Genomic DNA, 13954 nt, shown 5'->3' on the forward strand with positions numbered 1-13954 from the left:
GAATTTTATAAAACAACTTTGCTGATGCATGCTAGCATAAAATTGCTGTTAGATGCCATCTATTGGTGGTAGATATAAACTGTTTGAGTCAGTTAACCACAAGAGGGTTCTGAACTTTACTGCCCATCATCTACAGGGAAAGAAGAAAACTATATTTCCCTCGATGTTATCGTAAGCAAACATGAGCAGTAGTTGGCTTGTCGAGACTGGTGAATGATTTAGAACAGAACAAAATCTTCTCTGGACACAGTAACATCATGAATTTTGATTTTTACTTCTGATAATGCCAAAAGTGATTATTCACAAGAAAAATTTACCCGTGTTGTAGAATGTAGATAATGAAGATGATGAAAACGAGGAAGGGATTTCTGCAACAGGGTGTTATAGTGGTTCTAGATGACAGTGCATGAGTTACAAGTCTTTTGGAGAGTTCAAAAGTGGTTCAATATAATTTTAATCATGCTTGAGTCTAAAAAATGTGATCCACCTTATTTTGGTGAAAACAAGCATGTATGAATAACTATAGGGATCAATTTAAATACCCATTTGGGTACAGCAGGAGGGACATTTAAATCATGGTTTAAGGGAAACATTATATGGCATTTTATTTATGTTGAAGGGGTGCTAATTCACCAAAATGTCACTTCCACTTATTACACCCTGAACTTCATTGTTCAGAGTAACAAAAGACTGTCTGGCATCTGAACTTGCAACCAGTATAATCAATCCTCTGTGGAACCTGTGTTGTATTGTGTCCTGTCCATATGTGCTTGTTATTGTCCTTTCAACAATTCTTATCGCCATTCATCTTCGCGATTAGCCAAAAATGGCACGAAAGGAAAGAAAAGTAAAATCAATCAATCAATATTTATGTTGAAAGATTTTCTTTATAATTGAAATGAAAATTGAGATCAAAGTTTCACTAAGTATTGTAGTACTAATTTGGCTAAATGTAGCGATGCACTGTAGCTCTTTATTATTAAGTTGTAGCACATTGCTAATTCTTTCCTCTAGACTACCATCACTGCATGGCAACCCATCCTTTTCTCTACACGGTACCTGTGAGAACTGGTTCCACAGCACTCCAGCTTCGTCTACTTCTACTTCCTCTGAAGAAGAATGATTGGAGCATTAACATAAGTGAATTTTTGAATGGCTTTTTGCATTTTTTTGTGTATCAAAGTGAAAGATGTTTATGAAAATGTCATACTTTTGTTATGTATTATTTGAAGCCTTTCTGTGCATTTTTATTATAGTTGAATGTTTTTTTTAATTAGTAATCTTTATTTTTTATTCATATAACAGTGGGGTTTTTAAACTCTTTTTATGTTATTGCTATTGATTGTAATTTTTATTGTCTTTTATGACATCGTTGCTGTGCCAGAGATTTTTGTAGCTTGTACTTTTTTCAAATTCCACTTGAACCAAAAGGTTGTTTTTCGTAAGCATGTTTTTGTTAAAAGTGTTGCATTTCATAGTTATCTCGATATTATTCTGAACTGAGTAAAAGGTTTTGAGTTTCAGGTATGTACTGTACTTCCAAGTCTTCTTGTACTTTAGTCAGTTTTAATTTTTCCCACAAATCTGATCATAGCTAGTCTTAGGAAAAATAGCATTCCACTCCTCTCATAATACAATCTGCCTGAGCTGTTGTAGATATTGCATACATAAACTTACCATATAATCATCACATTGTAAAAATTTCTTCACTTAACATTTGTTTTTTGGAACACTTATGAGTAGAGCCTGGGACTTTGTCCTATAAAACTGTAAAATATGTATGTAATTATGTCATAAAAAAATTAAAATTCGTCATAACAAATTTAAAATATGTCAGAAAAATGCAGAAATATTCCCAGTAAAGCCAAAAGTATGGACAACAGTAGTTTTGAATTTTTCGTTATACGGGAAGTCAGTATCTTTCAAGGAAGATGGACTAGGGTGGGGGTGGGGTATTAAATGAAGTCAGAATCCCTTTCATTGAAGAATGTAGTGGGAAAATACTGAAAATATCATAAGGTTCACTGTAGGGATTGTATGTACCGAATGTTGTTTTTTTCTTTGGGCTGATTGTTGTGAGAAGTGATAAAAGGTAAAGAAATTACAACAATTGAAACTTGTTTACGGTGATTCTTATAAAAGCACGACAATGACTGAGAACATTTTTCCTCAATAATGTTCGCAGGGGATTGTCAGTGCGATAAAAGAAAGGGGAGGGATATTATTGTTCTGTACTAGTTGGCAAGAATATACAGCATCTGCTTTTAATTTCTTCGTCCATAATTTCCTTATCCTGCCATCGATAATGTAAAGTATTTGTTGCGCTAAAGGTACGAAGAATAAATTATAAAATAACCGATTATATGCAAGACAATTACGAAATTGTATGGAAATATGTCGTATTACGAGAAAATGAAAGAAATATGTTGTAAAAATGCGAAATTGGTAAAATTTGTCAAAATATGCCTTATTAAGTTTGTCTATTTCGGCTGATTTTCATCAGATATGTAAAGATCTCACCTCAGTATTCGATCCGATGGCAAATAAAAAGTATGTAATAACAAGTCCCGGGCCCTACGTATGAGAGATCTCTAAGCTAGGAAGTTGACAAATCATCCTTTTTTCTGCACCTTGAAAACAATGCTAAACTTGATATCAGTCCATTTCCCAGAAGCTAGAATCAGAAAACACACTTTTTATTTTGCATTTTTCAGTCTTTTTGTTGTTTAGGTCAAGGTCTTTTCAGCAAGTCTGCCATACCGTCAATGGAAATGCACAATATTATTTTTAACTGAAAATTTGACATTGGATTAAATAATTAATTCTGGTACATTTATTTTTCCTCCAGCACTTAAAATACTTTGCGTAAAGCCTACCTTGAGGTTCCGTAGCTGGCCACTACAATTGCTTTAATCTTGAGGTTTTAGTCACAATATAAAAATAAACAAAATATGATCTGATGAATGCAAAACACAACTGTATTTTCAGATGCTGACTGACTACTGTATCATACAAGCCCCACTCTAAAAGGAAGTGAATGACTTCTACACAAAAACCTTGAAGTAAAAATTAAGAAAAATACATTAGCACTTAATTGTTTCCCCCCCTCCCTTTGCTTCAGTAGTTTAAAACATGAAACAATGGATTTTGTCTAATTAACCCTTATCCGGGCAAGCTATTTTTATAACGTGTCCGGGAAAGCAGTGTCTGTTGGACACTGCATTGTTTTAAATGGATCTTGACCTAATGCGAGATTTTTATGTTGCATCGCTAAGGAAACCAGCGAGTAACATAATATTTAACCTAATCATCATTGTTATGTCCCTAATTCCATCATATTCATCATCATCGTAATTGCATTTTTTGCAGCATAGTATATGAAACATGTTAAGCCGGAAGATAGTCTGAAGAAATTGTTTTATTTGCTCGTATATTTTTCATTTTTTTAAATTTTAGCATTAATGATATTTTTATGTGATGTCTTATTAAATACTTTATTTTTTATTAAACATTTGTTAATACATATGCAAATAATATTACAACTTTTGTTTATACAGGGTAAGTCAAAATGATGGACCCAATTTCAGACATTTATTCTGTGAAACATAATAAACAAATGTTATTGTGAGACATGTGCTAAGAAAGGTAAACTGTCAAAGTTTATTTCAAACAAATCACAAGTGTTCTATGTGAGCACCTCGCGTAACACTGCACACATCAAGCCGATAGTCTATCTCCTGCCAAACCTTGTGTAGCATGTTGCGGTCAATATCAGCAATGGCTGCTGTGATGCGGGCACACAGGTCATCCAATGTTGTTGGAAGTGGTGGTACGTAAACATGATCCTTGACAAAACCCCACATGAAGAAATCAAAAGGGGGCAAGTCGGGGGAACGAGGTGGCCAATGAAGGAAAGGTCGATCCTCCGGAGATGCATGGCCTATCCAACGTTGTTCCAATGCCCCATTGAGATGGTCCCGAACGCTGCCATGGTAATGCGCAGGGGCATCATCGAATTGGAGAATGAAATTTGCGCTATCCTCTGCAAGCTGTGGAAGGAGCCATGGTTGCAGCATATCAAGGAAAACAAGTCCTGTCACAGTACGTTCATGGAAGAAAAAGGGCCCATAAATCTTTTCATGGGAAATGGCACAAAAGGCATTCATTTTCGGAGAATCGCGTTCGTGTTCCACAAATTCATGGGGGTTAGCAGTTCCCCAAATCGTTACGCTGCGTCTATTCACTTTCCCTGAAAGGTGAAAAGTTGCTTCATCACTGTAAATTAACCTCTCAGAGAACCCATCCGTTTCCATTAATGTGAGGAAATCAGCACAGAAGGACTCGCGCAAAACATAATCAGTGTTTTTTAAGGCTTGAACTAGTTGCAAGTGGTAGGGTTTCATTTGTAAACGTTTCTGCAGAACCCACCAGACAGTTTTCTGTGGAAGTTGAAGTTCTCTCGCTGCCCGGTAGGTGGACTTCTGTGGACGCCGCACGAAACTTGTTCGCACTCGTTCCACTGTCTCTTCCCCAGTCGATGGATGGCCAGTCGATTTTCGTTTACAGATCCAGCCCGAATCTCTGAAATGTTAATACCACTTACGAATGGCCTTTCCCGTAGGTGGTTCTCTCCGATATTTGGTACGGAAATGCCGTTGCACACTAATCACAGACTTGTTCACATGATAATCAAGCACACAGAAAGATCTCTGTTCTCAAGTCAACGCCATTTTCCTGCTCGCTGCTGATTCCTAGCGGTAGAAAGTGGAAACACTGCGTGGAAACTAAACTTTGAAAGTTAACCTTTCGAAACGCATGTCTCACAATAACATCTGTTTATTAGATTTCACAGAATAAATTTCTGTAATCGGGTCCATCATTTTGACTTACCCTGTATGTTTACAAACTTCGAATTAAAATATTGCTGCAATAATTACGTAAGTGAAATGGAAAATATTTTTTTATGCCTGACCTTCTTTATCAAACAAAGTCAAATATTGTGAAATGAGAAAAAAGAGAAACAAGCAAAGTAAAAAAAAAATCATGTTCGCAGGAAGTATCGTTTGGAGTATGTGACAAAAAATATAAGCAACAGTGTCAGTTGCCTGGTTAAGGTTTAACCAACTACTCTGTTGTAATTTATGAAAAGATCAAGCTTTCATTTTAAGAGCGAAAATAATTTTTTTGTCATTTTGTGACATTTTAGGTAATTTATATAGATTTTTTTTTAGGTCATCAACCTCCGAGCCCTACTTGAAAGATTTTACCTAAGCATTTCCATTTTAATCCTAATATATTCCACAGTTGTGTACTTAGGATTTCTTTGGAGGGGGGGGATTTTTCTTTATTGTTTTTTACAGCGCCAATTATTGTGTGTATCTAGCCCCAGTTTACTTTTGAACCTTGGAATTTATGGTCAGCAAAATACAAGGGCAGAGATTATCAAATAATAAGTTTTAAGTCTGTGAATAATGATAAACATAATTTTTCAGGGATCTAAATCCCGTTAACCCCTCTCCCACAAATATGTTGCTGATCCTGTGGTTAACTGACTTTTGGCAGTCCTTTACCTTTAGCGGACAGCTGGTTTCAAATGAAACCACCCAAATTAAGTGCTTCCGTATGTCTGGTTTCAAATGAAACACAGTGATGGCTCCAAACGGGTCAAGGGGCAGATGCCCTCCAATTGACCCGCATGCTCTCTTCCATTCCCAGCAAACAAGAAAAAACGGGTGATTAAATGCTCTTTTAGTCCAAATATGCCTTGAATGCCCCCTCTGCCTTCTCTCTCTCTCTTTTTTTTGTGCCATCGGTGGTCAGTACTAAAATTTTGATGTCCCCCCGACAAATACAAAAGTGTTAATCATTTGGCTATGCAGGAAACAGCCAGAGAAAGGGACCGTTATTCCAAACTCACTTCTTTCATTCTACCAGAAGCACATTACAATATAAAGCAACTTAGAATTATCATTTAGCGTACTCTGCACTTCAGTTTTGTAAATAATGTTATGAAGTAATTTTGTATGGTTAAAATATAAATTTGTAATTCTGTTCATAACCACTGGACTAAATAACTTCACCTTCAGCTCAATGAGAAGGGAACTAGATTAACCAGCCCTTCCCCTTACCACTTCCAAGACGAGCTAGATAAATGAATACTCGTTGAACCCAAATATAAATTTGTGAATGGTATTTAAGGCTATGTTGAATCTGACTACCCTCAAATTACTCTCCCTGACTGCCTCCTCGCACATTTTTTTCCTAATGTCATTACTGTTCCTACATGTTTTCGTTAATTTGAAATGTAAATGTAACAAGCAATGCAATTAAGAACAAACAACCCTTTGGTTGACTGTGTCATGAAATTGGCAAGCAGTAAAATGTACTCTCTTTATACAGATGATTTATTTTCCTTTTTTCCAATAGGGTGTTTATTTTTTGAAATATATCTATTTTTTAATTAATGTTGGTACATATACATATAGGCATTTTCCTATCAATTCAACTGTGATGTTTAACATTTGTTTTCATATCTAGTGGGTATTTGCAAATTTAGAAATCCTTTACATTCCAAGGAAATCACAATTTAAATGCTCATTACTGTTGTATTATCTTTTTGTGCATCTGTCTGTATGTGTCTGATCTTAAACTGTACGACCAAAATTTCTGATATTTGATATTAATTTTATTGTGTTTTAAACAATAAATTTACGTAATAAACCTAACCATGTATTACTGTGACCCTAGCGAAAATTGTCTTTGACATAGCCCCACAAAAAGAAGTCCAGAGCTGCAATATCAGGCAATCTAGAAGGCCAGGCAATTGGACCATCTCTTCCAATCCAACTTGGTGGAGATGTCCTTTCCATGACATCTCTCACGTCTAAGACCCAGTGTGGTGGTGGTGCACCATCTTATTCAATACCTGACAAAAATTCTTTAGGCATTGGTGAATCACCTACAACAAAGTATATTCCTCTAGGCTAATTAAAAGTTGTGCTGTATGACATCAAAGTTGTAAAGTACCTTTTGGTTCATTGTGTATTATTATTCGTTAGCTTTCAACTTGTGTAAGTAATTTTTTGAATGGTTGGGGTTGGGCTTTCATCTTCAAATTTTTGTCAAATGTGTGTAATCTTATAGAAAGCCAAGTCCAATATCTGATAAGGAATAATTAATATTCCAAATTTTCCAATATTTCAAATTTATTATTGAATGATACTCTTTTGTAGCTTTAAGTTCCCTGGATAGCAACATCTTATCAGCAGAAACATGTAGCACACTTTTCAGGCCTCCCCGATGGTGCAGTGGTAGCGTTGTCACCTTGTAATCAAGGGGTCCCGGTTCAAACCTGGTTTGGGCACATAGTGATTCAGATCCCACTTAAAACACCAAATCAATCAATCAATGTAGCACTCTTTTCATTTTGCAGGTCCTTTCCAGATAGCATAGTAGTTAATGCTAATAGCAAGGTACACATAAATGGTTCAGGTTCCACTTTAAATACGAGGAATGTCCAGAAAGTAGTACCTGTTTGGTAATAATAATAAAAAAGAACAAAAGAAGAAAACTTTTTACTCAGCTATTTTTCTACATAAGCATCCACGGCATTGAGGCACTTATCGTACCGGGAGACAAATTTCTGTACACCCTCGTCATACACTTCTGCCGCCAGTCAATTGGCTTAAGGATACACAGGCGGCATTCAAGGTTGCCTGGTATGAGTCAGTTGTGCATGAGCTTACGTGCAAGTTGCATCATGGTAGTGGTTGTGTATAAGTTTCTGGGGCAGCCAAGATGAACTAAAAAATCGAGAATCCTGCCAGGTATGAAGTGAGAGCTGTCATTGAGTTTTACATGCTAGAAAAACTGAACCTTGAAATACACGGTGTGTGTACACAGTTTTTGGACCGGCTTAATAAAAAGTGTAAATATATGTGAGACTTGCCATAAGCCTTGGTTAGTCTTCGATGTACATCCCTTGTAAATCCACACACTTAACAGTGACATGGCTGTACAATTGTTGGATGCCCCTGTGGATTGTGTTTTATGTGCCTCATCACAGCTTCTTCAATTTACAAAATATTGGCCCTTCAGGTGGGGAATAAAAAGTAATCTGCCAGTGCCAAGTTTGGCAAATAAGGTGGGTGGCTTAACACACACTTTTTTCCGTGCCAAAAACTGTTACGCTATTCATTCGTAGCTCCCAATTTCCTCAGGGTGGTGGGTGGCCACCGGTCCCATACACAGGCTGAAATCTCAGGAGAAAGTTGTTATGTTACCTCGAACTTGCGTGCATCCTGTAGCCAGAGTCCAAAGCATGACCTCTTAGACTGCACAGCCATGGTGCGGAACAATAAAATTTTATGTGGACATCAGATATTCTCAGGTACATATTATCTGGATATCCTTTATCTGCATGCTGAGATTATGATATTTGGATTATCCTAAATGTCCGGATATCCGAATGTGGACATTATCCAAACAGTTTTATTGCTAATCTCTTGTATGGACTATCCACATATTCTTTTATTCGTCATGTTTATATTTCACTGTATGGATTTTCTACAAATCCTTCACTGAATATGTACTATCTGGATATTTGCGGCCCTCATGGCATAGTAGTTATCACATCAAGCTATGATGGCAGGGGTCCTGGGTTTGAATCCCGGCCTGGACATGGATGTTTGTGAGTGTCCATCTATTTCATCTTGTCATCACCCATCTTAGTAAATTAGCCAAAAGTGGCACAAAAAGCAAAGTAAAATAAAGCAAATCAATCGATCAACTATCTGGATATTTGGATATCCAAATTATCTGGATTTTGTGGCCCTAATCCCATGTCGGATGTGGAGGTGCATAGTGGTTCAGATCCCACTATAAACTATTGGTCCAGTCCCAATTAGCCTATCTGTGCATAAAGTGAACTTAAAAACAAAAATTCAAACAAACACCTGCACCAAAGGCAAGAGTATTGACTGTGCCTATGAGAGAGCTCTGGATAGAATGAAAGATGAATAAAATGTTAAATAGATTCATGTGTACAAGAAATCAAATTTGCATAATCCTTGAAATTTATGGCTTTGGTGAGTATTCTGTGTGCGTGAATTTTGTGTCAGTGATTCTGAGGTAATTGGAAATTATGGCAAATTTAAATGTTTTATTTATTTTTACGTTCTCTGCAAATGAGCTTATTACAATAACATTTACGACAAAACAGGGATCCAGCATTGCTGAGCACATCATCACAATCTGCTCTTCAGCGCTTCAGTTTGCAGCTGGTTCTCGATTGGTCGGATTCGAGCAGTTCGAGCCTCACACCAAGCATGGAAAGGCAAGCAAGTCCTTCGTCATCGTCAAGTGAAACAGGATCTGATATAAACACGCACATCTAGCACAATGGTAATTATGTTCGCACGATGACGAAGCTGTCTGAATTTTGGAAGAAGCGTAAAACATAATATTCACTCCATTGTTTTGGTAAATGCATTTATGGTAAGTGTGTGTGTGTGTGTCCCTGTGTCACTGCCAGTACAGGACGTGCTTTATGTATTGTGGTAGAATGCATAATAGCTTACTCTAGGGAGAAACAATGGTATAGCTAGCATACCTATGCTTTGGGTATTCATGCAAGGAGTCCTAGGTCAGCGTATTTTTCCATCAGAAAGAAGACATTGTTTTTTACTTTTCTTGACCAGTATCAGGGGGCAGAAGATTTGAACTGAGGAGAGTAAATTCTGGCCTGTCTTTACTGTTTTTCTTTTAATGTTTTAAATTTGCATTATGAAGTTTCCAAGAAGTCCATCGTGGCGATGAAATGTTGAACAAGGAAAGTAGTACAGTAAACCCTAGTTGACACAAACTCTCTTAAGACGAACACTCGGTTAACGTGAACAAAATATTGGTCCCGGCAGGGATGTATTATATTTTATAGAAAGTTTTATCGGTTAACGCGAATTTTGGTTACCACGAATTATGATCTGTTTTTTAGTCCGTTATGTCATTAATATCATTTAACACGAACTTTCAAAGTTTTTCATAATTTTTTCTGTTGTTCCTCTGCTACGTATGTAAGAAATCGCTCAACAATCTCTATCATCTTGTCAACGATCAACTTATACAGTATTGTAACCAACAGATTCAGATCAACAATGTTTTCAAATGTGTTTTTCTATTCTTTAAAACATAACCAGTACAAGTAACATCAAGATTAAAACTTTGAGTTCAATTGCTCGACAATCGCGACCATCGCGTCAACAATGAGCTTATATGTATATAAGGTAAAGTGCTCCCCTGTGCATAGCACCACGCCATGAAGGCGTATAGGGGGGTGGGGGTAACGCCCCACACTTTCTTGATCCGGTCGTTAGTGGGGGTGATGTGATCAGCATCACGCCCCTGACCGCCTTTACCCCCCAGGGTTTCCCCCAGGTACCCATGTTATTCGACGCTGGGTGGGCGCCGGGGCCGCTTCCATCGTTAGAAAAGTTCCCGGATTTGAACCGGCCGGGGATCGAACCCGGGACCTTTAGCATGGTAGTCAGACGCGTTACTGACTGAGCCACCGCGGCCAACATATATATGTATATAACCAACAAATTCAGTTGTGTTTTCAGATGTGTTTTTCTGTTCTTAAAAACGTAGCCAGTACGAGTAACATCAAGTTGCAAGCAGTAAGACAGACGGAAGTCATGGCCAACAGGAAGCAGACAGGTATAGATCTGAAAACAAATCTGAGCATAGAGGAAGTAGACCATGCTGCATTGAACAGAACGACAATTGCTGAGCAGTATGGAATTGCCAAATCTACATTATCTACAATACTTAAATACATAATATGTATTGTAAATGGTTAATGTGTAGGATGAACTGTATTGCAACAATAATATTTGAGTCCCAGGTTAGTACGAATTTTGTTAACACGAACTCTTGATTTTTCGTTCCCTTGGGATTCGTGTTAACGAGAGTTTACTGTAGTAATATAAACTAAATTCCATGGTGCAACAGCCCTTCAAGAGCCAGGACCTGCCAAAGCAGTTTTATCATTGGGTGACTCGTCAGTGCATACTGTCCCACCACCACTGTTTTTAGCTTTTGTGATCGGAGCCCACTACTTCTTTCGTTCAAGTAGCACTCCAATTGTCCTCACTTCGTTACTTTCCCCATAGCATGAATTATTATCATTATATTAATTAACAGTGGGAACATAAAAGTACTCTAGTAAAAGAGAGATTGTAACAGACCTTTTCTGCCTTTCAGCAGACACCGAACTTCAAACTCTGTCTGTCTAGGTTAGCCTATCTAAACTAAACTTGTAACAAACATTTTGTTTCAAAATTTCTAACCATGCCTCTGTAATGTATTTTCATCAGCAAACTTTGATTCATGGTATATACCTGCTCATTGTGCAACATGCCTAACATTTAGAAGTAGACATTGATGATGCATTTCATTACACTACTACATGACCAACATTCGTAAACCTTCATCTAAAAACCAAGGACAACACTACTAATAATAATGCCCTCCTCGATGGCACAGTGTAGCATCGTCATTTTGTAATCAAGGGGTCCTGGATTTGATACCTGGTGGAGGTACATAGTGGTTCGGATCCCATCTTAAACTTTAGTTCCAGTACCGATTAGCATTTGTGTCCATAAAGTTGACCTAAAGAAACAACACTAGTAATAAAATGGGAAATACAAAATAACATACTCTTGTACTGTTAGCAGTAAGTGCAGCCTGACAGTACATACCAGACAATTCTCAACAATATGGCAACCACTCCTCCATACTTACACACCCATACAGAAAAGTCTTGACATAGTGAGGCAGCTGACAACAATTCTATTCTAGATTCACCACCGCATTTGAAACCCTGGTGTTGAAGTAGTGGCGCTAGTGTTGCTAGTTTAAGTCACGGAGGAAGCCTGTAGTTTGCTTATTTTCTGAAGTTACAGAAATCTTTGCGCTAGTATAGGTAAAGTTAATGACAATATTATTGAAATAGTTATTAGCAGGCAGGAAAGTTTGGTCTGCCAGAAAGCTTTGCAGATTAAGTTGAATATGCATCTGCAGTGTAATGTTAGTATTGATTAGGCAGTATGATATTGCAATAGTTTCTGCAGCATCATGATATGGAAAACACATCATATTGTCAGTTGGATTTTCAAAGACTTGGAAAAACTATTACGAGCCTTTATACTTGTGGCTAAGGTTTAAAGAAAATTAAATAAACGGGCTTTAGAATTAAATATGTTCCATGGCTTACCAGAAGTAGAGAGAAGTGATGATATTTTAAAATAATTTTTATTATTAGTTATTGTTTGTAAAACATAATTTCTTAATGTATAATCCTGATCATCAATAAGATCAATGATTGCAAACACAAAATGAAAAAAACAAGAAACATCAAATACCACACATATTCACGAGACTGCTTAGTGAAATGAATCACCAACCTTCTCATGAAATTAATATTAGGCCATGATTCGCTGGTCAGTATCATTTTTATTATTATTATTACCATAAAAATTAATATTGTAATAAATTTGCAATTGTAAAGAAATATAAACGAAATTTAAATCAATATTTGATGCACTTTTGTACTTCAGATATTGAGGAATGTGGGTCCATAATAGGGGTGAGTCGATACTGATGCTGATGTTTCGGTATCGGAAAGCATCGTTTGGATTTTATGTACCGATACTGGTTGGTGCTTTTCCGGCATTTTAACTATTCGCCAGGTCTGAAAAAATGGCAGTGTCTAATTATTCTGAAAGTTTCACAGAATTCAAAGTTTCTATTGATTTTGTATGAATTTTGGGTGGAAAAACTATATTTTGTGATTATGTCGCACTACAGATATTGTTATATTCTGTAAGTTTTGAATATTTTAAAGCAAAACTGTTAAATTGATTCTTATAATGGGAGTGGAATACACATCCACTAATATTAATATTTTGAACAACTTTTAATTTTCGTATCAGTATCTGTGGAAATCAATAAGAGTATAAACATCGGTTCAAAGTGGTATCGGCTCAGCCCTAGTCCATAACAAAAGATATATAAGGATGTTTGTGATATGAAAGATTAAGAACCAGTGATGTATTGTGCTGCCAAATGTTGCACAACCATAGTTTTCTTTTTTTTTTACTTTTGAAATTTTGAAATTGTATTCATGTTAATTTACTGTACAAAGTATAAAGAGTTTGGGGGAGTTCTCTGTCGTACAAAAGGACATTTCTTAAATGTAAATGAAAATTAGAAACATGCTGCAATGAATGGTTATTATATTTTAATGTTTTAAGTTAATCAGAGGCTATTGCGAAAAATTTTGTATTACTGCATGAATATTAAAAGTTATTTAATTTTAATGCATCTTCAGATTTAATAGAAAATACAGTAATGAACTTAGTTACTTTGTGAGTTTTTAAGCTGCCATTTTGGTCCAAAAATAAGCTGCACCCTAAAAAGTTCGAGGGGGGGGGGGGGGAGGAGGCAATAATCAGATAGATTGAGGGAAGAAAAATTACCGGTAGCAATTTTGTTCTATCTAGTGTTTGGAAGACAATATGTACGTGTAGAATTTACCTTCTACACATTTCTTTTCTTGTTTGGCACGGTGTCAATGATTATTAACTTCAGTAGTAACAACTGCATACATATGTATCTTAACATAGAGTATACCTGTACTGTGTTACCGTATTTACTTGTGTATAATGCGCAATTTTTTCCAAAATTTTTGCAGCCAATAAGTGTGGTGCGTATTATGCAAGGAATAATTATTTTCCTGTAGTTTACGGTTATTACAAGCATAAGAAAACAGTTTTTTCTTTGTGACGTTTCAGGAGAACACACGCTCCTTTCATCAGACATTTATTTTCATTTTGACTAAAGATACAGTTATAACAATGGTTAGTAATTTTTAAACAAAAAGAATCTGTTATATAAT

General features: G+C 36.4%; 1 protein-coding gene across 2 annotated transcripts in view; it reads left to right on the forward strand.

The window, feature by feature from the left end:
• Window positions 1–10291, forward strand: part of LOC146002901 (uncharacterized) — a 32930-nt gene extending 22639 nt beyond the window's left edge. The window contains exon 5 of one of the 2 annotated variants that reach the window (XM_083140982.1): window positions 9221–10291. In XM_083140982.1, the coding sequence (XP_082997108.1) occupies window positions 9221–9395 (175 nt within the window). In that variant the 3' untranslated portion in view covers window positions 9396–10291. Of the gene's footprint in view, window positions 1–1014; window positions 6726–9220 lie in introns of those variants that run through there. The other variant, XM_083140984.1, reaches the window with a different exon arrangement.
• The last annotated feature ends 3663 nt before the right edge of the window (window positions 10292–13954 follow it).

Source organism: Lepisma saccharinum, chromosome 19, assembly GCF_977018435.1.
Source record: "Lepisma saccharinum chromosome 19, izLepSacc3.1, whole genome shotgun sequence".
Lineage (NCBI taxonomy): Eukaryota > Metazoa > Arthropoda > Insecta > Zygentoma > Lepismatidae > Lepisma > Lepisma saccharinum.